At 46.3% G+C, this 27967-nt stretch overlaps 1 protein-coding gene across 1 annotated transcript; it reads right to left on the bottom strand.

The window, feature by feature from the left end:
• Nucleotides 1-922: 922 nt before the first annotated feature.
• Nucleotides 923-26348, bottom strand: RPUSD3 (RNA pseudouridine synthase D3). The gene is made up of 9 exons (XM_082266648.1): nucleotides 26126-26348; nucleotides 24448-24602; nucleotides 20568-20612; nucleotides 19266-19362; nucleotides 15649-15756; nucleotides 10302-10386; nucleotides 9164-9290; nucleotides 3685-3824; nucleotides 923-1222 (listed from the first exon to the last, which is right to left on the bottom strand). Exons 1-9 carry the CDS (start codon nucleotides 26227-26229, stop codon nucleotides 1028-1030), a joined length of 1056 nt encoding a protein of 351 aa, XP_082122774.1. The 5' UTR covers nucleotides 26230-26348; the 3' UTR covers nucleotides 923-1027.
• Nucleotides 26349-27967: the final 1619 nt, after the last annotated feature.

Here is a 27967-nt window from a genome sequence, read left to right as displayed (position 1 = left end):
TCTCCGCCCACTTTTTTCTGAACTCTTAGGGCCCTTTCACACAGGCGGACCGTTCAGATCCGCCTGTCAGTTTTTTGGCAGATCTGAACGGTCACCCCATGCATCTCTATGGGGCATCAGAGGTCAGCGGAGACATGTTCACTGACATCCGATCCGATCCTTCTAATCTGGACGGATGGAAACCCTATTTTCCATCCGTCAAGCGAATCTGATCGGATGGGATCGGTTGAGAACGGACCGACGGTTCGTTTCCATCCGATTCCCCTATAGAGTTGCATGGGGAACTGACAGCTGTGTCTCCACACACAGCGCGGAGACACAGCTGTCATCCTTCTGCTCAGCGAGGGAACGGCAGATTGATCCCCCTCTGAGATAAACGGAGTGTGTGAAATTGGCCTTAGACTTAGCACTTTAAGGCTCCTTGCACACTTGTGCGCCTTGTCCTGCGATTTTGGACTGCAAAGTCGCATGACAAGTCATTCTCCATGATTTCCAATGAGTACCGTTCATATCTGTACGACTTCAAGTCGCAACGACTTCAAAGTAGTTCCTGCACTACTTTTAGCTGATTTAAATGCATTTTGAGGTCCAAAGACATAGGCATTGCTTCTAGTCATGTCAAAGTCACGTCAAAATCACACGACTTTTAGGTCGCACAAGTGTGAAAGGGGCCTAAGGACTGCAGAGAAAAGAAGACTGCAGATAAACAGATACAACTTATTGAAGAGGATTTGTTTAATTTCTGTAAACCATCTGAGGCCAGTTAATTCACTGGTATATGTGAGGGTTTACAACCACTTTAAGTTGCATTGTAGTTTAAAAAGAAAACCCATTTCATGAACCCAGAAATGAGGCTACTGATTTTATGTGAGTAGGGAACACTCAAACTATCCCCGAAAAATATATTTTACCACGACTCCCTGCAGAATAAGCCCACAGTGAAATCATGACACAGCTGGAAATAGCTTTGACAATCCATTAACACAGAAATCCATTCACAGATGCAACCATGCTTGATGCAAGCAGGTTAGCTTTGCATTCTAAGTCCCAGGAGTTCCATTGTCCTTTGGAAGAAGGGCAGGGGTGGAGCCTGTAGATGTGCAGGGTACCTCCCTCGAGGATCCGTTGGCATTATGAGCTGGTGAAGGTGGAGGTGAAGAGGCATCCGATGCATCTGCTGGCTTGAAAAATGCATCTTACGAAGAATCTTCTCTTCTACACGCTGGGTAAGACAAAGACAAACATGAGTCAGTTTGTTAGCACATTGTTTAGTAAACTTTTCTGTTGGATAAATACAATGGAGAGGTATGGGTATTGAAATGATTTATTAGGACAGGAAGCGATGAGAAATCTCTCCAATAGGAACACAAACAACAATACAATATTAGCAATGAAAAAGGTTTAGAACATCCGGCAATGTTTATTGCTATCTGTGCCTTCCTGTCCTGGTGAATAATGATTGCCCCATTGTTTGGTGAACATGAATTGAGGGGAAATTTCCCAAACGGGGTCACAGGCGGAAATAAAATCCTTTCCCACACTATATAAATCTAGAAAAGTATTTTGGTTGGAATGAGACTTCACCCACCTCCTGACTACTCACAGTAAATATACTGCAAGTGGGTATCAGGTGCAAGCTAGGCAACATGCAGGTATGTGGCTGGCTGTCCTCTAGGTTTGGGGTGCGCAAGCGCGCGCTCCCTGCTGCCTTGAAATGCGATTGGACACAGCAAGAGTTTGGCAGCAGATCTCAGCCAATACTGTATGTGCCGATGGGTGGCAGAGCTTTCTGTGCTGAGAGCGCACTCACTGCAAATGCCTAACACAGTGACCTAGCTGTCACAGACAGGGCTGACTCCTGATCACGTGACCACTGTGATAGCCTATTACAGAGGTCATGTGATCGGCCAGTCCCTCCCACTCCCCAGGGGTAAAGACCCTGTTAAAGAGACGCTGGACCAGGGTGGAAGCGGTGACAGTGCCTTGAAAAAGTATTCATACCCCTTGAAATTTTGTCATGTTACAACCAAAAACGTAAATGTTTTTCTATTGGGATTTTATGTGATAGATCAACACAAAGTGGCAAATAATTGTAAAGTGGAAGGAAAATGATAAATGGTTTTTAAATTTTTTTTTACAAATAAATATCTGAAAAGTGTGGTGTGTATTTGTATTCAGCCCCCTTTACTCTGATATCCCTAACTAAAATCTAGCGGAACCAATTGCCTTCAGTAGTCACCTAATTAGTAAATAGTGTCCACGTGTGTAATTTGATCTCAGTATAAATACAGCTGTTCTGTGAGGCCCTCAGAGGTTTGTTAGAGAACCTTAGTGAACAAACAGCATCATGAAGGCCAAGGAACACACCAGGCAGGTCACGGATAAGGTTGTGGAGAAGTTTTAAAGCAGGGTTAGGTTATAAAAAAATATCCCAAGCTTTGAACATCTCACGGAGCGCTGTTCAATCCATCATCCGAAAATGGAAAGAGTATGGCACAACTGCAAACCTACCAAGACATGGCCGTCCACCTAAACGGACAGGCCGGGCAGCAGAGATCCACAGCTCAGGTGGGAGAATCTGTCCACAGCACAGGACAACTATTAGTCGTGCAACCCACAAATCTGCCCTTTATGGAAGAGTGGCAAGAAGAAAGCCATAAGAAGTCCTGTTTGCAGTTTGTGGGAAGCCACCTGGGGGACACAGCAAACATGTGGAAGAAGGTGCTCTGGTCAGATGAGACCAAAATTGAACTTTTTGGCCAAAAAGCAAAATGCTATGTGTGGCGAAAAACTAACACTGCACATCACCCTGAACACACCATCCCCACTGTGAAACATGGTGGTGGCAGCATCATGTTGTGGGGATGCTTTACTTCAGCAGGGACAGTGACGCTGGTCAGAGTTGATGGGAAGATGGACGGAGCCAAATACAGGGCAATCCTAGAAGAAAACCTGTTTGAATCTACAAAAGACTTGAGACTGAGGCAGAGGTTCACCTTTTAGCAGGACAACGACCCTAAACATACAGCCAGAGCTACAATGGAATGGTTTAGATAAAAGCATATTCATGTGTTAGAATGGCCCAGTCACAGTACAGACCTAAATCCAATCGAGAATCTGTGGCAAGACTTGAAAATTGCTGTTCACAGAAGCTCTCCATCCAATCTGACAGAGCTTGATCTATTTTGCAAAGAAGAATGGGCAGAAATGTCCCTCTCTAGATGTGCAAAGCTGGCAGAGACATCCCCAAAAAGACTTGCAGCTGTAATTGCAGTGAAAGGCGGTTCTACAAAGTATTGACTCAGGGGGGTGAATACAAATGTACACCACACTTTTCACATATTTATTTGTAAAGAAATTTGAAAACCATTTATCATTTTCCTTCCACTTCACAATTCTGTGCCACTTTGTGTTGGTCTATCACATAAAATACATTTATATTTTTGGTTGTAACTTGACAAAATGTGGAAAATCTCAAGGGGTATGAATACTTTTTCAAGGCACTGTAGAAAATACATAGGAAGGTTAAGTACTTATAACAGAGCTGCGTTGATTTGTGCCTTTTATATTTGCCCAGAGTTCAAACTTTGGCACACAAAGAGAAGCAACGACTCTTCTGCTCTATAACATCACCCATACTGGAAATGTGAGAGGCACTCCTATGAAAAGCAGACAAGCATCTACCTGGGTTTGTGGAAGCCCCAAATCAAACGGAATGTAGGTGTCCTTTCCCAAAATCTTCGCCACCCGCGCGCTATAAGTGTGATCACCGAGTATTGGACAAAACTTCAGGGTGCATTGAACCAGCAGCTGGTCTCTGAAGACTGAAAATAAAAAAGTAGTAAATAAGGTGACAATGATAAATGCGCATATACCTCCCTAAAAGGAACAATGCCATTTTAACATGGTAAGCCTGTAAAATAAAGTTCAACACACTGGGGGGAGTCAAATCTCTAACGCTTATCACATTCAATACTTGGATTTTTTTTTTTTTTGCATGCGATATTCACTGTCCACTCCCTGCACCTAAACAGTAAGTTTCACTTTTAAAAATACCTTTATTTTTTTTTTTGGGGGGGGGGGGGGACCTAGGTACAAGCTCCCACTTCCGCTGGAATCACCTAGGCCATATATGTCAAACACAAGGTCCGCAGGCAGAATATATGGCCCGCCAGGCCATTTCATGTGGCCCTCGCACCTTTCCTGCAGCTGTGGCACCCCCTTGTCTCCTCCCCCACCTTATCTGGATAGTTGGCAGCAGGGAGGAGGACAGAACTCCTTTGGCAGACCTGTGCTCCTCTGTGCAGCCACAGAGAGGCTTGTCATCACCCCCCCCCCTTTCATCTCAGCAGAAGAGAGGCTCGAGCTCCTCCTACAGATCCTGCGCAAAAGAGAGGACCAAGCTCCTCCTACAGATCCTGCGCCTCTCTATGCAGCTGCAGCACCTCTTAGACTCTGCATTCAGCTGACTCCAGCACTTTCTGCTTTCCAGCTTCTTCTCGGCAGCAGCTCAAGATAAGGGGGGTGCACTGTGATGTAATGGAGGGCGGGGGACTCTTGACTTCTGATAGCGGAGGGCTCTTGACATCTGATGTAAAGGGGAAAGGGGTGCTCTGATCTAATCTTACAGATACAACCGGCCCTTTGAGGGGAATCATATTGCTGATACACCCTGCAATGAAATTAAGTTTGACACCCTTGACCTAGGCCATTCCATCAAAAGTTCATATGACGGCGCACCAGAACAGCCTCTCTCGCATGCCTGCGGGGGCATGCAGTGCGGCGATTGTGACCGTGCCGTGTTGCTAGGACACGGCGCGACCCCAATCTTGGTAAAAAGTTAATGACATGACTCTTTACCCATGTGATGGGCTGTGTCCAATCACAGCCGGCTACATATAAATGAGGACGTGCCGTTTATCGGCTCTCCTCACCTTACACTGTCAAAGTGTGTGGCGAGGAGAGCCGATCAGCGGCTCCTCCTCACAGGGGAGACAAAGACAGGTAATCAGGGCACTGATCATCAGTGCCCTGATTACAGAAAGGTGAAGCAGTGCCCACAATCAGTGCCCATAGTGCTGCCCGTTAGTGCCTGCTCATCAGTGCCACCTATCAGTGCGGCATATTAGTACCTCCTCATAAATGCCACCTCATCAGTGCCCATCAGTGCAGCCTAACAGTGTCCATCAGTGCCGCCTCATCAGCGCACATCAGAGAAAAATTATTTCTTTTCAAAATTTACTCACAGAAAATAAGAAATAAAATTTTTTTTTTTTTTCAAAATTGTCTGTCTTTTTTCTTTTTGTAAGAAATAAAAAACCAGCAGTGATTAAATACCACCAAAGGAAAAAAATAATAAAAATTTCATATGGGTACAGTGTAGCATGACTGCGCAATTGTCATTCAAAGTGCGACAGCGCTGAAAGCTTAAAATTAGCCTGGGCAGGAAGGGGGTGAAAGTGCCCGGTATTGAAATGGTTTATTTTGGGTCCCCCTTTAAATTCATACCAGATCCGAAGGCTGTGGTATTGATTGTAGGAAAACCCCAACGACATTTTTTTTTTATTTATTTATTTTATTTTTAAATAACTGTCCCTGCCTCTATATTTACATTCCCTTGTCAACCCGGAATCCCAGTAATAATGCCTCTAGTATATAAATATTGCTGCTAAATATTGCACTTCCCCCTGCAGCTGGAGGTCCAGTCTTTGATAAAATAAGGATTAAAAAAATGCACTAAATACCACAAAAAAAAACGAAATTAAGGCATGTGTTAAAAATGCATATTTATAGTGAATAGCCTGTTCCTGACAACACAGGAGGTCATGTAACAGGGTGACAACACAGGAGCACAACTGGTAGACAAAGACAGAGAGTTGTCACCCTTTAACAGAAAGTGCCTGCACAAGGACATTCATGGCAGGATCAGCTGGAATTATTTAAACGAAAATTATTTTTATATATTTTTCTTAGTTTTGAAGCTTAGCGCCATTTCAAATCTGTAAACAGCGATTGGATTTACACTTTTAATACTTTGGGGTTGATTTACTAAAACGGGAGTGTGCAAAATCTGGTGCAGCTCTGTATAGAAGCCAATAAACTTCCAGTTTTTTTTTTTTGTCAAAGCTTAACCACTTGCCGACCGCCGCACGACTATCTACGGCGGCGGTCAGCCCCTCACAGGCAAAGTGACGTAGGTCTACGTCGCTCGCCTGTGAGGGTTTAGGGAGCGAGCGCGCGCCGCCGGAGGCGCGCTCCCGCTCCCGCGTGGTCACGGACCCCCCCGCGCGTGTGACCGGCGGACCCGATCGCCGCCGGCCACTCTGCGATCGGCGGGGGAGAGGGAGAAAGTCAGGCAGCTTGTGTAAACAAGCTGCCTGTCATTCTCCTCTCTGTATGAGAGCTGATCACATGGATCTACTATGTAGATCCATTGATCACTCTGCATACAGTTGAAGCCACAGCCAATCACAGTTAGAATCACGCCCCTAGGGACACACACAGCCCCTCCCTCTCAAATAAAGTTAACCCCTTCACTACCAGTGTATTTTTACAGTAACAGTGCATATATATAGCACTGATTACTGTAGAAATGTCACTGGTAACCCCAAAAGTGTCAAAAATGTCAGTCAAGGGTCCGATCTTTCCGCCGCAATGTCGCAGTACCGCAAAAAAAATCGCAGATCGCCGCCATTACGCGTTAAAAAAAAAAACAAAAATGACAAAAATCTTTCCCTTTGTTAGTAAACGCAATAACTTTTGCGCAAACCAATCAAAATACGCTTTTTGCGATTTTTTTTACCAAACATAGGTAGCATAAAACAAATTGGCCGAAAATATTAAAAAATTTTGATTTTTACATTTTTTTTTGGGGGAATTTCATATAAAAAAAAGGGAAAAATATTGCTATTTTTGCAAAATTTACGCTCTTTTTTTGTTTATAGCGCGTGATCAAAAAATCGCACAGGTGATCAAATACCGCCAAAAGAAAGCTCTGTTTGTGGGAAAAAAAGGACGCCAAATTCGTTTAGGTACAGCGTCGCACGACCGCGCAATTGTCCGTTAAAGTCACGCAGTGCCGAATCGCAAAATACCCTCTGGTCGTTTAGCAGCCAAATCCTCCGGGGCTTAAGTGGTTAAAGTGTTACCAAACCCACAACAGTAAAATCAGTCTGTATATGCAGTAAAGGATGCTTGTTATACTCACTGTGAAACCTAAGGGGTTAATCTTCTGCATTGTGTAAAAAAGCTGTTTGATCCTGTCTTCTCTGATCCTCCCCTTCTTTAACGGACTCCAACCCATCTCCTGATAAAACAGAGCATTAGGAGTCGGGCTGCACATGCACTGCTTGGTGTGTATTGCAGGAGTGTTTTACTTTTTTATAGGGAGAGTGCATGTGATTAGCACAGGGCCAATCAGTGCTGTCCAGACAGAGGGTCAGGGGAGAATGAAAACTCCTCCTACAAGCTTTACTAGGAACTGATGAGAAAAGGTATTTAGCAGTTTATATTTACTAAAATAATTGCATTTCCTTGTTCTGTGTACTGTGGGAGACCAGATATAGTGAATGCAGGTTCCTGAGGAGACCAGATATAGTGAATGCAGGCTCCTGGGGAGACCAGATATAATGAATGCAGGTTCCTGAGGAGACCAGATATAGTGAATGCAGAGTCCTGGGGAGACCAGATATAGTGAGTGCAGGCTCCTGGGGAGACCAGATATAGTGAGTGCAGGCTCCTGGGGAGACCAGATATAGTGAATGCAGGCTCCTGGGGAGATCAGATATAGTGAATGCAGGCTCCTGGGGAGACCAGATATAGTGAATGCAGGCTCCTGAGGAGACCAGATATAGTGAATGCAGGTTCCTGAGGAGACCAGATATAGTGAGTGCAGGCTCCTGGGGAGACCAGATATAGTGAGTGCAGGCTCCTGGGGAGACCAGATATAGTGAGTGCAGACTCCTGGGGAGACCAGATATAGTGAGTGCAGGCTCCTGGGGAGACCAGATATAGTAAATTCAGGCTCCTGGGGAGACCAGATATAGTGAATGCAGAGTCCCTGGGGAGACCAGATATAGTGAATGCAGGCTCCTGGGGAGACCAGATATAGTGAATGCAGGCTCCTGGGGAGACCAGATATAGTGAGTGCAGGCTCCTGGGGAGACCAGATATAGTGAATGCAGGCTCCTGGGGAGACCAGATATAGTGAATGCAGGCTCCTGGGGAGACCAGATATAGTGAATTCAGGCTCCTGGGGAGAGCAGATATAGTGAATGCAGAGTCCTGGGGAGACCAGATATAGTGAATGCAGGCTCCTGGGGAGACCAGATATAGTGAATGCAGGTTCCTGAGGAGACCAGATATAGTGAATGCAGGCTCCTGGGGAGACCAGATATAGTGAATTCAGGCTCCTGGGGAGAGCAGATATAGTGAATGCAGAGTCCTGGGGAGACCAGATATAGTGAATGCAGGCGCCTGGGGAGAGCAGATATAGTGAATGCAGGCTCCTGGGGAGAGCAGATATAGTGAATGCAGGCTCCTGGGGAGAGCAGATATAGTGAATGCAGGCTCCTGGGGAGAGCAGATATAGTGAATGCAGGCTCCTGGGGAGAGCAGATATAGTGACTGCAGGCTCCTGGGGAGAGCAGATATAGTGAATGCAGGCTCCTGGGGAGAGCAGATATAGTGAATGCAGGCTCCTGGGGAGAGCAGATATAGTGACTGCAGGCTCCTGGGGAGAGCAGATATAGTGAATGCAGGCTGCTGGGGAGAGCAGATATAGTGAATGCAGGCTCCTGGGGAGAGCAGATATAGTGAATGCAGGCTCCTGGGGAGAGCAGATATAGTGAATGCAGGCTCCTGGGGAGAGCAGATATAGTGAATGCAGGCTGCTGGGGAGAGCAGATATAGTGAATGCAGGCTCCTGGGTTTAGTAACACTTGTTTAATTGAACAAGCTGAAGTTAGAAGCTGATTGGCTACCATGCACAGCTGCACCAGATTTTGTACTCTCCAGTTTTAATAAATAAACCCCTTTGCCTTCAACCACACATGTGCTGCCTTATGCCTGATGGCCACCTTACAAAGAGCAGTACGGGGGTTCCAGGACAGGCAGACGTCTCACCCCTGACTATCATTGAATCTACAGACTGTTCATAATGTACCTGTCATGGGCTGCAGCTGTAGTAAAGAACAACCATCTGCAGAGTCCAGAACCTTATAGAGTGTGCGCGTCTCCTTCACCTCTCTCCTCTCCAGGCTCCCTCTGGATGGATCCCTCACTGGAATGACCTGTACAAAAATCAGAAACTCCATCAACACAGCATAGAACCATAATTAACAGATCCTAATCTGCTTCCATCATGCTTCCTCCTCCAGAGAAAAGCCAATGACATTTTTTAGTAAAATATTTCTGTTTTCATGACATACCTTATTTTAGACCCAGTGACATTATCACTAGGTCTCTGTGATTCTCTATACAATGCTGGAAGGTCATGGCTGGTGGGAGGGGCCAACGAGATGCTGTACATAAAGTAGCCCCCTGCCTCAGTACTCCTCTCAACAGACCTCAATCCAGTAGCAAGCAGTGGGCTGGTTTTTGGGAGGAGAAATGCAAATATCAAAGCATCTTGATGATTGGATGTGAGGCTAGAGGAGTGGGTGTTCCTAGGCTTTATTTGCATGCAGCCCCATCCTGAGTACAGTCACGGCTGGAGAGGAAGCGGGTTAAAGACACTGAGGGGTTGATTTACTAAAATTGGAGAGTGCAAAATCTGGTGCAGCTCTGCACAGAAACCAATCAGCTTTTGGTTTTATTTGTCATTGCTGAATTGAACAAGCCGAAGTTGGAAGCTTCCAGAACTTCTTTTGAGCGACAGGCGCCCCGTCATTCTGTTTGCGCAAATTTACCGCAATTCCTCAGGCAACAATTGCACTGCGATTAGGGTGCCGTTGGAAATGAAAGGGATCGCAAGGCGCATTCCGCAATTTTTGGTGATTTGTGATCGCAGGCAGAATTGCTGGCGACTCCGCACGCAGTCCAGAACGCCTAGATGTGAATTGAGCCTTAGTAAATCCATCCCTGAATATCCTCCACCCAGAAAATGAGGCGGCCCTATCCAACCTGATTCTAATGCATAATGTGAGAAGCTCACAGTGTGCAGAGAAATCAGAGGAAGCAATTTCAGTCCAGGAAAGGCGCCTGTACAAATGTGCAAGACTGAAGGGAAGGCCGGGGTTCAGCTTTCACCACCAGAGGGCCACAAGCTGCTCAAAATCCACAGAGACATCAAATCAACTTACCAGCCTTAGATCTTTAATATCTTCCTCCTTCAGAGCTACTTTTACATCCCCCTCCAGCGGGTCCGGCACTCCTAAAGTAATCGCACTGAAAAATAAGAGGCCATTACTACCTACATGGAGTTTGCAGGGCCTGAGTAGGGTTCCTCCGGGTACTCTGGTTCCTCCCACACCCCAAAGACATGCTGGTAGGTTATTTGGCTCCTTCGGGACCTTAGATTGTAAGCTCCTTGAGGACAGTGACTGACGTCAATGTACTATATATTACACTGCGCAAAAAAAATGAAAGGAACACTTTGAAAACACATCAGATCTCAATGGGGAAAAATATCATGCTGGATATCTATACTGGTATGGACTGGGTAATGTGTTAGGATCTATACTGGTATGGACTGGGTAATGTGTTAGGATCTATACTGGTATGGACTGGGTAATGTGTTAGGATCTATACTGGTATGGACTGGGTAATGTGTTAGGATCTATACTGGTATGGACTGGGTAATGTGTTAGGATCTATACTGGTATGGACTGGGTAATGCGTTAGGATCTATACTGGTATGGACTGGGTAATGCGTTAGGATCTATACTGGTATGGAATGGGTAATGCGTTAGGATCTATACTGGTATGGAATGGGTAATGCGTTAGGATCTATACTGGTATGGAATGGGTAATGCGTTAGGATCTATACTGGTATGGACTGGGTAATGTGTTAGGATCTATACTGGTATGGACTGGGTAATGCGTTAGGATCTATACTGGTATGGACTGGGTAATGTGTTAGGATCTATACTGGTATGGACTGGGTAATGTGTTAGGATCTATACTGGTATGGACTGGGTAATGTGTTAGGATCTATACTGGTATGGACTGGGTAATGTGTTAGGATCTATACTGGTATGGACTGGGTAATGCGTTAGGATCTATACTGGTATGGACTGGGTAATGCGTTAGGATCTATACTGGTATGGAATGGGTAATGCGTTAGGATCTATACTGGTATGGACTGGGTAATGCGTTAGGATCTATACTGGTATGGACTGGGTAATGTGTTAGGATCTATACTGGTATGGACTGGGTAATGTGTTAGGATCTATACTGGTATGGACTGGGTAATGCGTTAGGATCTATACTGGTATGGACTGGGTAATGTGTTAGGATCTATACTGGTATGGACTGGGTAATGTGTTAGGATCTATACTGGTATGGACTGGGTAATGCGTTAGGAAGGTAAGAATGCCACATCATTTGATGGAAATGAAAATTATTAACCTACAGAGGGCTGAATTCAGAAACCCCCCCCCGAAAATCAAAGTGAAAAAATGATGCAGCAGGTTAGTCCATTTTGCTGAAATTTCATTGCAGCAACTCAGATTGGTACTCAGTAGTTTGTATGGCCCCCACGGGCTTGTATGCATGCCTGACAACATCGGGGCATGCTCCTAATGAGATGATGGATGGTGTCCTGGGGTTTTTCCTCCCAGATCTGTACCATCACTGAGCTCCAGAACAGACTGAGGTGCAAGCTGGTGGGGCGTCGGATTGACCGAAACATAATGTCCGATAGATGTTCTATTGGATTTAGGTCAGGTGAGTGTTGCGGCCATTCAATGGTATCAATTCCTTCATCCTCCAGGAACAGGCTGCATACTATCGCCACATGAGGCCGGGCATTGTCATGCTCCAGGAGGAACCCAGGACCCACTGCACCAGCGTAGGGTCTGACAATGGGTCCAAGGATTTCATCCCGATACCTAATGGCAGTCAGGGTACCATCGAGTAGCCTGTTGAAGTCTGTGTGTCTTTCCATGGATATGCATCCCCAGACCATCACTGACCCTCCACCAAACCGGTCATGCCGAACAATTTTACAGGGAACACAATGTTCTCCACAGCTTCTCCCGACCCTGTCACATGTGCTCAGAGTGAACCTGCCCTCTGTGAAAAGCACAGGGCACCAGTGGCGGTCCTGCCAATTCTGGTGTTCAATGGCAAATGACAATCGAGCTCCACTGTGCCAGGCAGTGAGCACAGAGCCCACTAGAGGACGTTGGGCCCTCAGGCCACCCTCAAGAAGTCTGTTTCTGATTGTTTGCTCAGAGACATTCATACCAGTGGCCTGCTGGAGGTAATTTTGTAGGGATCTGGCAGTACTCATCCTGTTCTTCCTTGCTCAAAGGAGCAGATACCGGTCCTGCCGATGGGTTAAGGACCTTCTATGGCCCTGTCCAGCTCTCCTAGAGTAACTGCCTGTCTCCTGGAATCTACCCCATGCTTATGAGACTGTGCTGGGAGACACAGCAAACCTTCCAGCGATGGCAAATTTTGATGTGCCATCCTGGAGGAGTTGGACTGCCTGTGCAACCTCTATAGGGTCCAGGTATGGCCTCATGCTACCAGTAGTGACACTGACCCTAGACAAATGCAAAACTAGTGAAAAACATTCAGAATAGATAAGTAGGGAAAAATTCCAGTGCCCTCCACCTGTAAAACCATTGTTTTGGAGGTCGTCTCATTGTTGCCCATCAAGTGCACCTGTTAATTTCATTAACACCAAAGCAGCTGAAACTAATTAACAACCCCTGCTGCTACTTAACTGACCAGGTCAATATCCCAGGAGTTTACTTGACTTGATGCTATACTCTGATTAACAAGCGTTCCTTTCATTTTTTTTGAGCAGTGTATGTAAAGTATAATAATATATATGTAAGTTACACTATATAAATATACTAAATAAATACTTGAAATAAATAAACATTTATTCCAATAGTAAGGTCTGCAGAACATGAACAACCTTCAAAAAGACATCGTACCAGTGGATAAGGGAACACAAGGGGGTGCCAGTTAAATAGTATCTCAGAAAAGTGAGTACACCCCTCACATTTTTGTAAATATTTTATTCTATCTTTTCATGTGACAACACTGAAGAAATGACACTTTGCTACAACGTAAAGTAGTGAGTGTACAGCTTGTATAACAGTGTAAATTTGCTGTCCACTCAAAATAACTCAACAAAAGTGAGTACACCCCTAAGTGACAATGTACATTTTGGGCCCAATTAGCCATTTTCCCTCTCCGGGGTCATGTGACTCGTTAGTGTTACAAGGTCTCAGGTGTGAATGGGGAACAGGTGTGTTAAATTTGGTGTTATCGCTCTCACTCTCTCATACTGGTCACTGGAATTTCAACATGGCATCTCATGGCAAAGAACTCTCTGAGTATCTGTATAAAATAATTGTTGCTCTACATAAAGATAGCCTAGGCTATAAAAAGATTGCCAAGACCCTGAAACTGAGCTGCAGCATGGTGGCCAAGACAATACAACAGTTTAACAGGACAGGTTTCTCTCAGAACAGGCCTCGTCATGGTCGACCAAAGAAGTTGAGTGCCTGTGCTCAGCGTCATATCCAGAGGTTGTCTTTGGGAAATAGATGTATGAGTGCTGCCAGCTTTGCTGCAGAGGTTGAAGGGGTGGAGGGGTCAGCCTGTCAGTGCTCAGACCATACACCGCACACTGCATCAAATTGGTCTGCATGGCTGTCGTCCCAGAAGGAAGCCTCTTCTAAGGATGATGCACAAGAAAGCCCACAAACAGCATTAATGGGTTTATTATTAGGATTAAAAAGCTATTTGCAATATCACAGAAATATAAAACTAAAGAACTTATCTGCAGCCATGCCACATTGGATGGAAACCATCCACCTGAAGAGCCGCTTGTGACCGCAAACAGTGTGTTGTCAGTGAGAAACCGAGTCCAATGTTCCAGGAAGTGAGGAGAGCCAATATGGAACACAGGGCAGGATGCGGCGTCACACCTGGGGCAGGCTGGTTGCAGATAAGCTTTTTGATTTTATATTTCTGTGAGCTTACATTTGGCTTTTTAATCGTAATAAACCCGTTGATGCTGCAGTTAACTGGCGCCCTCTTGTGTTTTTTTTTTGTAATTTCAGAGACAAAAATGCTGGGATGGCTGATATCTTCCTCTGGGTTTCTTCCAGGTTCGTGGGCTTGGGCACTGTGAGTGGCCGGAGCTGGGACGACGCATGCGCGCGGGAGCCAACGTTTACGGCACGGTCTCTGAAGGTCTGGCACGGTAATCTGGACCTTCAGAGCTCATGTGCCGATGACGTCAGTATTCACTTTGAATATCTCCTAAACTGTGTGTAGCACTACTCCCAAGGGAGTAACTGAGTGTGGGTTCCCCTGGGTTACCGCTAGCAACAATAATACCTTTAGCATGTTTTCAGGTGTGAGCACCTCAGACAAGAACCCGTCCAGTCTCTTTGGTTTTTAGGATTTATTTGAGAACTTGGATGGGAGAAGGGAGAAGTGGGATATTCCAACAACTGAACTATTCACAATTAGGCAGGGACACTGAAAAATGCTGATTAGCGCTTCATTGACGCTGGTTAACACTGACTGATGCTGGCCTTGGCTAGGCCAGTTACTAGAACTTCACCTCTGACTGTGGAAAAGTCCTTTAAGCTCCCTAAGGTACTCTTTCCTGAGGTAGCTGACTTGTAGTGCAGACTGTACTGCTGAGACACTTCAGGGCCCTTCCTAGCGCCCTCTTTATTCCCTATTCTTCAGGGCTTCACTACTTGGCACCCCCTTTACTGTACTCTCCTGGTTAGCTGGCTCCTGGATCCCCTTTGAGCTCTCTGGAGTGGTCCCCTCTTCTAGGCAGACCCCTGGGCAGATCTTGAGTACTCACGACACTGTTTTTCCTGAAAATCTCTGCCCATCAGCTCCCCTCGGTCAGCAACTCTGGATCCCTTGCAGCCCAGCTCAACCTCCGGTCCCTAGGCCTACTGCCTGGACCACCTTCTCACTTTTACAGGAGGAGAGACAGCCGTCACCTCCTCCTGGGACTGATGCTCCCTCCAAAAGACGCTCTGTCACATTCTCCCCACAGATTTATTTCCAATCCCAGGGTGCATTGCGGCAAACCCCGCCCCCCTGGGACAGTCATAAACCCTGGTGTGCTATTGGCTAGGTTTCCTCCACTGTCCAACAAGATCCCTCATTGGATACAGTGGGGAGAATCCCCAGACTCAAAAGGGCATATCTGGAGGCATGTGACAGCACAGCTAAAAGATCCAGCCCCCCTGATAAGCAGACAGGGCCAATATATGCTTTTCCTAGCACCTACCTAGGAGGGTGCTACATCTGCAAAATTATTATAGCCTTACCTGTAGGTACAAGTAAAAAAACAAAAAAAAGAGAGTTTACTTCTACTTTAGGTAAAACTGTTGCTTTGCTCTAAACAGGTACACTTGGATTCTTTTGGCATTGTACTTAACCCTTGGACATCTTGGGTATCATTTACAGGACAGGAGGACACAAACTTACCGGAAAGTTGTAAATGGTTTCTTTGCTTTGCGACACTGAGAATAAAAATCTTCAAAGTGCTTGGTTGTCACATGGCAGGTGGAAAGGAGGACGAGTCCGGAGCTCTCCCTACAGCAGAAACAAGAACAGATCACAGCCATTCTTTAGAAGCCCCTTTGTGTAGGAGTTCTACGTCCTGATGGGGTGGGTTGTAAAGCTGGCCATAGACCAGTAGAATTTCTTTAGAAATGTTTTATTTTTGGAACTTTCGTTCCATTTACCAATAACTAGAGGGGTCGTTCTATTTACCAATAACTAGAGGGGTCAAGTCCATGCTCGTTTTTTGAACTTAATGGATAAGAACATTTGAAGGAGGCGTTATGCAAATATAGGTAGGCTGTAATTGCATGCAGACCAATCTATGTACTGCCTACATGTGGCTCGGAGTCTCCATGATTGAAAGAAGTGAATTACAATGAATGAAGGGGTGGGCAAGAGACAGTCAGACTGGGGAAAAAAAGCGTTAGATGATGCTGGACGTTCTCCAGCCAGGAAATGAGGTAGGCTCTATCTGACTTGCTATATAGTCCAATAGAGTTGCTCTCATAGTTAGAATTGGAAGAAATAAAAAAAATAAAAAATAAAAGACTGAGGTGTGATTGGTTTTTACATTGTATATATAGCGGTGGGTCAGTATGCTGCCCATGCCCCAGGACTACGTCAGAATGGGACGAAACGAGTCGGGCGGAGCGATGTGCTGATGTCACTGCGTTGTGCAAGTCCCGGAAAGGACAGACTGTTGTACTAAGCCGGCCGGCTTTTTTATCCATGCGTTTTTTTTACAGCGATTCTTGTAAGCGCAATCTCTTTTATTTGGAAATAGATATACAAAAGATTTTATTACTATAGCAAGTTTATGTTTTTTTGGGGTTTCCATGTGACTGAATCGTCCCAAGAGTGGCGGATACCTTTTTCTTCAAGCCAAGTCCTTTTTGAATAAACAGAGGCCCTGGCTGGTTTAAGAGCCACAAGCGAGAGTCACCTTCTGTAATAGTAGGTCAACAGCATCTGGTGCGCAGGCAATTTATAAGGCGGAGGCTTTCACTCAGGATCAGGTGATGGATAATGCACTCATTGATTGAATGGATTTTGGTTTATCACTCTTTAGACTTTTTTTTTTTTTCTATTTTTTCCAACTAGAATTACAACTCTATTGGACCAGATTATTTGTGCTGTGTGAGTCTGTCAGAAGAGTTGCTTTTGTATGTTTGTATTTATGTTTTTTTTCCCTTTGATATTCAGAATAGCGCAGTTTTCACTTTTTGTATAATCTGACTTGCTGCAGCTTCTAAAGCACACTGTGAGAAGCTCACAATGTGCAGTAAAATCAGAGCAAGCAATTGCAGTCCAGGAGAGGAGCCTGTACAAAGGTGCAAGACTGCAGGGGAGGCCGGAGTTCTGGCTGGAGACTGTAAGAACGCGGTACCATACACTGAATATACAGTGCATCTGGAAAGTATTCACAGCCCTTCACTTTTTCCACATTTTGTTATGTTACAGCCTTATTCCAAAACTGAGTAAATTCATTATTTTCTTCAAACAATACCCCATAATGATAACGTGAAATCTTTGCAAATTTAAAAAAAATAAAAAACAAAATAGAATCCCATGTACATAAGTATTCACAGCCTTTGCTCAATATTTTGTTGAAGCTCCTTTGGCACCAAATACAGCCTCAAGTCTTTTTGAGTATGATGCTACAAGCTTGGCATTCCGTTTTTTTGGGCAGTTTCTATTCTTCTTTGCAGGACCTCTCAAGCTCCATCAGGTTGGATGGGAAGCATCAGTGCACAGCCATTTTCAGATCTCTCCAGCGATGTTCAATCGGGTTCAAGTCTGGGCTCTGGCTGGGCCACTCAAGGCCATTTAGAGTAGGGATCGACCTATTATCGGCAAGGCCGATATATCGAGGGCTGATATGCACTTTCCCCGATATAGCGGAATTGGCCCCCGGAGGTTACCGATATTGCCGATATTGTTGTGACGTCATTGCGTATGTTGCGCCACCGCACACTGGGACAGCTTCTGCCTTCTTAGGCCGCCTCCCTCAACCTTGTCTGGAGTCTCGGGACAGTGAGTGTACAGTGTGTACAGTGCACACAGTGTGTTTAACACTGCCACCATACATACACCCACTCACAGCTTCCCTGTGCCAGCCAGCCACCCACACGCCTGTACCAGCCAGCTATAGGCCCTGGGCCTGTGCCAGCAAGCCAGCCATTAAACATTAAACAAATATTAACATGTTCAGTACCAGATTTGTGTCAACAATTGTCTTTATTTTTCAAAACTTTAAATGTACAAAATATCGGCCCATATCAGCCGATACCAATATGCGATGGTCAAAATATCGGTATCGGTCGATTCCTAATTCAGAGTTGTCCTTTAGCCACTCCTTTGATATCTTGGCTGTGTGCTTAGGGTTGTTCTCCTGTTGGAAGATGAATCTTCGCCCCATCTGAGGTCCAGAGCGCTCTGGAGCAGGTTTTCATCAAGGAGGTCTCTGCACATTGCTGCATTCATCTTTCCCTCGATCCTGACTAGTCTCCCAGTTCCTGCCGCTGAAAAACTTCCCCACAGCATGATGTTGCCACCACCATGCTTCACTGTAGGGATGGTATTAGCCAGGTGATGAGCGGTGCTCATCCAGAAATTACGCTTGCCATTCAGGCAAAAGAGTTCAATTTTTGTTTCATCAGACCAGAGAATTTTGTTTCTTATGGTCTGAGAGTCCTTCAGGTGCCTCTTGGCAAACTCCAGCTGGGCTGTCATGTGCCTTTTACTGAGGAGTGGCTTCTGTGACGGCATACAGACCTGATTGGTGGAGTGATGCAGAGATGGTTGTTCTTCTGGAAAGTTCTCCTCTCCCCACAGAGAAACACTGGAGCTCTGTCAGAGTGACAATTTGGTTCTTGGTCACTTCCTGACTAAGGCGCCTCTCCCCCGATCTCTCAGTTTGGCTGGGCGGCCCGCTGTAGGAAGAGTCCTGGTGGTTCCAAACTTCTTCCATTTATAGATGATGGCGGCCACTGTGTACATTGGGACCTTCAATGCTGCAGAAATGTTTCTGTACCCTTCCTCAGATCTGTGCCTCCATACAATCCTGTCTCTGAGGTCTACAGACAATTCCTTGGACTTCATGGCTTGGTTTGTGCTCTGACATTCACTGCTAACTGTGGGACCTTATATAGACAGGTGTGTGCCTTTCCAAATCATGTCCAATCAACTGAATTTACCACAGGTGGACTCCAATCAAGTTGTAGAAACATCTCAATGATGATCAGTGGAATCAAACAGGATGCACCTGAGCTCAATTTTGAGTGTCATGACAAAGGCTGTAAATACTTACATACATGGGATTTTTTTTCGTTTTTTTATTTTTATTAAATTTGCAAGGATTTCAAAACAAACTTCTTTCACGTTGTCATTGTGGGGAATTGTTTGTAGAAAATAATGAGTTTTTCCATTTTGGAATAAGGCTGTAACATAACAAAATGTGGAAAAAGTGAAGCGCTGTGAACACTTTCCGGATGCACTGTAAGTGATAATAATAATAATAATAATAATATAATACGTACTTAGGTGCTGCTTTCACAACATGCAGTTCAGGTTTGACCTCAAACAATTGCTGTAGATCTGACAGTACAGACACCAGAGAGATCTCCTCTGAAGTTCCTGCAGATAAAGGAAACCGTTAACAGGAAATGAGACTAAACAACACCACTGCGATATATAGGGAAGGATGTGATTGGCCAATACAGACACTCCTCTAACCCCTTATAAAGAAATTCTCCAACGCAGGGGGAAATCACCTGGTGTCCCCATTGGAAGATTTCCTCACTATTCCTATTACAGTAATAACTGTATAAATCTGGATTGCAATCACTTTCTGTCCAGGTGTAGATGGTCACCGGGACGAATAGAGAGGGTGAATCTCCCCAGGGAGGTCACAGACCGCATTATAATCCCTGGTATTCTGCACCCCATCAAAAAAAAAAAAAAAATTGGCTTTAGACACTTAAAAAGTTCGTTTAGATTAAAAAGGTAACCCAAAACCCTACACCCCCTCCCCACCCCCACTGTATTACCTCTCTGGGTGATGATCTGTCAGTACCCACACAGCCAGTGTAGCCTTTCAGGGGTTCAAAATCCCTGCTCTTCTCCCTCTTCTGTCTGCAGGGATTCCGGGGTGGATCTGAGTGATGCTCTCTGCTGGTGCTGACCAATCAGAACCATACTGATCCATCCCGAGAGAGAAGAGGGAGAAGAGCGGGGATTTCAAATCCTCAGACCGCTACACCGGCTGCCTAGGCACTGACAGCTCATCACACAGTAAGTACAGCGGGAACGGGCATGGAGGCAATGGGTGTACGGTGTAAGTTCACCTTTTCATTTTTTCTAAAAGGGTGAACTTACACTTTAAAACTGAACTTCAGGCAGAAAAAAATAAATACATTTCGATATACTCCTCAACAGCCAACTGTGCACCAAAACCAGATAATACTTTGTAAAAGTAGCAGTGATGTCATCAATGTACTGTGCATAACTTGTGCAGCGAGCAGAGCTGTGGGAGGGACCCACAAGGCTCCACCCACTACAGAAAACAGGGGGGGTGGAGACAAGACCAGTCACCCTGCACAGGGAGAGAGAGAAGCAGTGAATGGTCTTTATTACAGGGAGTCTGACACTGGATTACTGCACAGATCTGGGAGAAATGCACAAAGCACACCGAGATTCATGGGAGAATACACAAGACAAATAGATTTAGACAAAGTTTGCTTATCCCGGAATTCAGCTTTAAAGATTCCTGATCAGGTCTCTGGTTTACATCAATGTGGAGTGGGGACAGGTTGTAATTATTATATACATTGGGTGCGTACCTGCAATCGACAGTCCTTGTGGTTTGTTAATGGCGATGAGCGGACCTGAAAACAAGACAATAATGTAGTCAGTAAAGACAAAATAAAAATCGTACTCTAAATAGGAGAAGATTAAGAGCCGGTTCACACCAGTCGCAGTGTGGAAACATACGAGGAAGCACGTGATTTCCCACACTGCCCGGGAAAATGCTGTCGCCTGCAGATGTGCGAGTGCCATAAATTCCTAATTGCGTCCCAATGCATCTTGGAAATGTGGTTGCCGGGGGCGTAGCTACAAGGGTTGCAATTGCGACCCAGCCACACGCAGCTCCCTTGCGACTATGGCCAGCGCCAGCATAGGCAGCTGGATGGGTAGGAGCACAGGGGTGGGTAATGGAGCTCCCTGCTCTACTGCACTGGCTGCTCTTTAGTCTCGCACTCCCCGGCAGTGTCCTCTCCTGCCCCATGCAGAGCCACTTAGTCCAGTGTCCTCCCCAGCCCCGCTAGGGTTGCCACCTCATCCCTTTAAACCCGAACACATGTGATTTACACAGGTTCTGAGGCTAATTTAAAGCGGTTGTAAACAGCTGCACTTTTTTTTTTTTTTTCTGCAAGGCAAAGGCATAATGTGCTAGTATGCATCGCATACTAGCAAGTTATGTTAAACTTACCTGAAAACGAGTTAGTGGAGGGGGGAGGTATCTCGCTTCAGGGAAAACTAATTCCCCTGAAGCGCGATACCTCCCCCCTCCACTAACTTGTATAGACACTGTCTGGGTCACAGAACGGGTATACGCAGCTTTAAGGGGTATTAGGAATCCTCGAGATAGCGCGAGACTCATATTATTACCTTACCTGAAAACGAAGCGTTCCAGCGATGCCATCGCTGAAGGCAGCATCCATCTCTACCTGATCTTCCTTTCGTGTTTGCGGCTCCGGCTCTGTGACTGGCCGGAGCCGCGATGACATCACTCCCAGAGCCGCCAGTCACGGCACACCGCTCAAATGGCCGTTCCTTTAGAGTGCATGCGCAGTGACGTAACTGGCTGCTAGCTCGGTAAATATCTCCTAAATGGTGCATGTTTAAGAGATATTTACACTCCATATAGGTAAGCCTTAATATAGGCTTACCTATAGGTAAAACTTAAAGATGGAAGTTTACTTCCTCTTTAATGCAGATAAGGCACTAAGTGAGTTTAATTACCACCCTAAACCAGCCACAGAATGTAATTAATGTGTAATTAATATGTGTGTTGGGCTTTAAAGGGATGAGGTGGCAGCTCTATCGACTCGCACTGCACACTTCTTCTGGGCAAACAAACTCAGGTGCAGCCCTATTAGAGCCAGCTCACCGCAGGCATATCTGCCAATCCCCCCCCCCCCCATACACAGATCTCCCTTGCAAATATGCTGATCGCCCTATCTGTGCTGCTGCTGGAGGGAGCCCAGGCGACCATGGATTAGTATAAACGAAGAAAATGGTCACACACCACCATGGAATCCAATGAAGAAAAGTTCCTTTATTCACATAAGTGGTACAAGGTACAGCAGGGTAGGACAGTAGACGTGTTTTACACGACTGCTACGTGCTTGTTCACTACTGGGTAGTGAACAAGCACGTAGCAGTCGTGTGAAACGCGTCTACTGTACCTTGTACCACTTACGTGAATAAAGGAACTTTTCTTCATTGGATTCCGTGGTGGTGTGCAACCATTTTCTTCTTTTATGCTTCTCCTGGTGGCGAGTCGAGGTTCAGCACCCCCCTTGAATCGTGGACTTTGACTAGCCTGAGCGGTGTTATCTCTCTTCATTGACCATGGATTAGTGCCCTGCCGCTTGGTCATGGTGAGTAAGATGACCCCATATCCCCCCACTCACCATCCCGTAACCCACTCTATCTCACCTGGGGACAGGGCCCCCATCTCCCCTGGTGACATAAATTCCATATCCCCTAAGGACGGGGACCCCGTCTCATCTAAGGACAGGAACCCCATCTCCAGACCATTCTGGCTGGCGCCAGCCACCCTAGGGTGCCAGGATGGGGGAGGAGGCAGTAAAATCTTAATCCTCAGCCACTTGGGGATTTGGGGGAGTGTACCAGAACTAGTGTGGGGAGGCTGGAGGACAGAGAGGGGTCTATCAGTTCCAGTGTGGGGTGGCTCGAGGATAGGTGGGTACAGCAGCACCAGCAAGGTGTCTCTCAAGGCCTGGGAGGGAGGGGATACAGCAGTATCAGCAGGGTGGCTGGAGGTGGGGGGGGGGGGTCTAGCAGTACCAGTGCAGGGTGGCTGGAGGATTCGGGAGTACAGTAGTATCAGTGTAATGTGGCTGGAAGACGGGGGTGGGTGGTTGGGCAGCAGTACCAGCACGGGGGGGCTGAAGGATGGGGGGCTGCATAATGCACTTTCGCCTGTGCAGGCAAAAAACCTTGCATTGGCACTGCCCGTATGCCTGGATAGGAGGAGCGAAGGGGGCAGCTGTATATAGAGCAATCGATCTCTTAATTTTCCTCCTTCCTGCCTTCACATGCATGCAGGAGGGAGAGGAGGAGGAGGAGCGGGTTGATTCAAGAGAAAAATGGAGAGATCCATTCCTCTATATATGGCCACCACTCCACCTATCCAGCTTTCTTCCACTGTTCCCTGTGTGCTCTTTTCCTGGGATCCCCCCCCTCATCCCCTGCAGCTTTTCCGGGTTCTACCCTCTCCTGCTGACTGCTGTGGGGGATCTGTCAATGCGGAAAGTGGGGAATGGGCCAGTAAATTACATATTTACCCTTTCTTTTTCTGAATTGAGAGTCAGTGATCTGCATAGATCACTGACTCTTTCCATTCATAACTGTGACATAGTAAACTATGTTTACTATGCTTCAGTTTTTGAATGAACAGGAAGCTCTGTACAGATTTTTTCCTGTCCATTCATTCTGTGTAGCTTAGGTTGGGGAGATGGAGAATGAGGCCTGTGTCCTCAGTCTCCTTCTCCGTCTCAATGGTGGAACATCAGAGGTCTGTTTAGACCCCTGATATCTCACCAAAGCCCCCCAACTGACACCAGTGGCGGAACTACAGGGCTCACAAAGGTCATACCTGCGACCAGACCATGGAGTTCCACCATGGGGCTTAGAGGGAAGGGCCCCAGCCGGGAGTCAGGGGGCCCTTCTAGGCCTCTTGCACCGGGGCAGTGAAGGTTCGAGTTACACCACAGGTGGTTGCGTTCAAAGCCATCACAACACATGGTACTGCAGCAGTTTGGTGCGGAGCAATTTTAAAAGTCGCACTTGCCATACTTTTTTACATGGAAATGTACAAAAACCACAGGAACTGGCCCTAAAGTTGAAGTTTAGTTAAAAATTTTTTTTTTTCTATCCAGCTTTAGTTCCATTACTGATCTGTAATGAAGGATGTGGATTCCGTAGAAATCTTCACTGTGGGGCTGCCCTGTCCTCTTCCTGCTGATGGACTTCCAGCACTGTGGGGGTTAACAGCTTCTGGTCCCCAGGCTTAGCTGCATTAAGATGATCTGACAGGGACACGCCCCCTCCTGCCCTTTCCTCCAATGAGAAATGTTATTTCACTGAATACAATGACATGATCTGAGAATGGGCAAGGAAATCCTGTAACTGATCAGACTCTCCCCCATTCACTGGCAGTGTAAAAAGTGAAAGAACTTCTCTCATTGGAGGAGAGGACAGGAGGGGGTGTGTCCCTGTCAGAACATCTTTAGTGCAGCTGAGCCTGGAGACCCAAAGCTGTTACCTTTTCTCAGCACCAGCAGTTCAGCAGCAAGGAGAGGACAGGGCAGCCCTGCAGTGAAGATTTCTACAGAATCCAGCAGCCCGCACATCGAAGTCAGTGAGCGCCCCCAGGCCCAGTAGAGCGACATTCTATGCAGTTCAGTTTACCTTCCCTGTAGACGACATTTTGAGCCAGATGCTTGCACAGCTCCTCCTTGCTGAGTTTACTGACAGTGACGACCCCCGGGCTCCTCAGGATGCTGCGTCTGTCTTCCTTCTGAACGTTCTTCGTTTCATCCGGTGTTTGCAGAACCTCCTGGTACCTACCACAAGGGAAACAACACCGTAATAAATATTCCCCAACAAAGATGGTGTACAGACCAAGGAACTCAGTACAGGGATGGTGAGAACCTCTCATAATGGGCACACCTGGTGTATGGACCTGGGAACCCAGTACAGGGATGAGGAGAACCTCCCATAATGGGCACAGCAGGGATACAGACCTGGGAACCCAGTACAGGGATGGTAGGAACCTCCTATAAGTGGGCACAGTGGGTGTACAGACCAGAGAACTCAGTACAGGGATGATGAAAGCCTCTCATAATGGGCACACCTGGTGTATGGACCTGGGAACCCAGTACAGGGATGGTAGGAGGGGACCTCCTATAAGTGGGCACAGTGGGTGTACAGACTGGGGAACTCAGTACAGGGATGATGAGATCCTCTCATAATAAGCACAGCTGGTGTATGGACCTTTGAACCCAAAACAAGGATGGTGGGAGCCACTTATAATGGGCACAACAGGTGAACAGACCTGGGAACCCAGTACAGGGATGGTGGGAACCCCTCATAATGGGCACAGCTGGTGCCCGGACCTGGGAACCCACTACAGGGATGGTAGGAACCTCCTATAATGGGCACAGTGTGTGTACAGACCTGGGATGATGATGAAAACCTCTCCTTATGGGCAAGGCAGGTGAACAGACCTGGGAACCCAGTACAGGGATGGTGGGAACCCCTCATAATGGGCACAGCTGGTGCCCGGACCTGGGAACCCACTACAGGGATGGTAGGAACTTCCTATAATGGGCACAGCTGGTGTATGGACCTGGGAACCCACTACAGTGATGGTAGGAACCTCCTATAATGGGCACAGTGGGTGTACAGACCTGGGATGGTGATGATGAAAACCTCTCCTTATGGGCAAGGCAGGTGAACAGACCTGGGAACCCAGTACAGGGATGGTGGGAACCCCTCATAATGGGCACAGCTGGTGCCCGGACCTGGGAACCCACTACAGGGATGGTAGGAACTTCCTATAATGGGCACAGCTGGCGTATGGACCTGGGAACTCAGTACAGGGATGATGATGATGAAAACCTCTCCTTATGGGCAAGGCAGGTGAACAGACCTGGGAACCCAGTACAGGGATGGTGGGAACCCCTCATAATGGGCACAGCTGGTGCCCGGACCTGGGAACCCACTACAGGGATGGTAGAAACCTCCTATAATGGGTACAGTGGGTGTACAGACCTGGGAACTCAGTACAGGGATGATGATGATGATGATGATGATGATGATGAAAACCTCTACTTATGGGCACAGCAGGTGTACAGATCTGGGAACTCAGTACAGGGATGATGATGATGAAAACCTCTCCTTATGGGCACAGCAGGTGTACAGATCTGGGAACTCAGCATAGAGATCTCACCAATGTCTACCAAACTCTGAAATATCAGTTTTGGGTGGAGGGTCACATTTTTTTATCTGTCTATCTATGCAGGATTTATAGGCAGTGCACGCCTACTGCCCTCTCATGTCACCTTCATGTAATAAAAGGACTCACCATGGCACTGAGTGCTTCCTCCTTGTACAGGGGATCTGGAGGGCTGCAGTGAGACGGATCAGCCCACACACAGGCAGACAGGTCCTCTTCCAGGGTAGAGCCATCCTCAGAGTCCCATCACCTCCCTCTACCCATCAGATGTCAGCACAACACTGCACATGCTGCCTTCCTGGGAGCTGACATCTTCCTCCCTACTGAGCATGTGCACACTGCAGCAGAGCATACTGGGAAATGTAGTTTTTTTTTAACTATTCAATGCAATCCAGAAAAGATACTGTATCATTTCTTGTCTTTCTTTTCTCCTTTCTTTTCTTTTTTTTTTTTCCCCTTTTTCTTTTCTTTTCTTTATTTAAGAGCACTTGAAACCCCAGTCTAATGTTTCTTATTTTTCAGCCTCTTGATCCTGCTGGAACTTGTATCTCTCCAGAACTTTCCCAGGTATTAATGATAGGAAGAGCAGAGCCCTCTAATTCATGTGTGGTTGTCACCGATATTCAGGGCTGCTTTCATCACTGTTAGGGCTCAGTCACACATGCTTTGCTCTCCGAAGAGCGATATCCTTTCGGATCGCTCTTCGGAGAGCATTTGAAGGGAGGCATTGTATCACCTCCCCACTGGCTGCTTTAACCCCTTGAACCCCACACAGGCCAGGTTCACATTTGCACGTTTCAGGAAGATGCACAAGATAGCACACTTTTCTGCAACCCACAAAAATGCACAGCCCTTTGGCAGACTAGCGTCAGTGCTAGTAAATCCTAATGCACCCCCATGCATCTGGCTGGCTGATGTTGGTGTGTTCGAACACCAAAACACTTATTCCCGATTCACATTAGTGCGATGATAGACATTGCATGTGATTCGGAGTGCACTGCTCTGAAAATCCCACGCGATGTCTGCGAATTCTGCCACACAGATTGTATACAGATTGTATGGCTGAATTTGCATCGCATTCAGACACAACACACACAGGTCCCTTTTTTGGGTCCGCAGCAGAATCAGATCGCATGATGGTTCACACCTATGCGATCCGATTCATATTCAAACTTACAGTTCGCACTGCGATATGCGAACTGATCTGGGGGTGTCGTTAACTTTGTATTGACACCCCCAGCGATTTGCATATAGCAGTGTGAACTGCCTGCAAGTTGGATGCGATGCGGGAACCCGCAGTGGATTCGCAGGGTTCCCGCATCACATATATGTGTGAACCGGCACTTAGTAACAAGGTGCCATGCCTCTTGTTACAACTTGGTTTTTCAAAAGGGTCTTACACTTCTTTAACCACTTAAGCCCCGGAGGATTTGGCTGCTAAACGACCAGAGGGTATTTTGCGATTCGGCACTGCGTGACTTTAACGGACAATTGCGCGGTCGTGCGACGCTGTACCTAAACGAATTTGGCGTCCTTTTTTTCCCACAAACAGAGCTTTCTTTTGGCGGTATTTGATCACCTGTGCGATTTTTTGATCACGCGCTATAAACAAAAAAAGAGCGTAAATTTTGCAAAAATAGCAATATTTTTCCCTTTTTTTTATATGAAATTCCCCCAAAAAAAAATGTAAAAATCAAAATTTTTTAATATTTTCGGCCAATTTGTTTTATGCTACCTATGTTTGGTAAAAAAAAAATCGCAAAAAGCGTATTTTTATTGGTTTGCGCAAAAGTTATTGCGTTTACTAACAAAGGGAAAGATTTTTGTCATTTTTGTTGTTTTTTTTTTTAACGCGTAATGGCGGCGATCTGCGATTTTTTTTTGCGGTACTGCGACATTGCGGCGGAAAGATCGGACCCTTGACTGACATTTTTGACACTTTTGGGGTTACCAGTGACATTTCTACAGTAA

This window comes from Pelophylax lessonae (assembly GCF_965119305.1).
Source record: "Pelophylax lessonae genome assembly, chromosome: 8".
In the NCBI taxonomy this organism is placed as follows: Eukaryota; Metazoa; Chordata; class Amphibia; order Anura; family Ranidae; genus Pelophylax; species Pelophylax lessonae.
The sequence above is the reverse complement of the archived record's forward strand: the minus strand, read 5'-3'. Positions and strand labels throughout refer to the sequence as shown.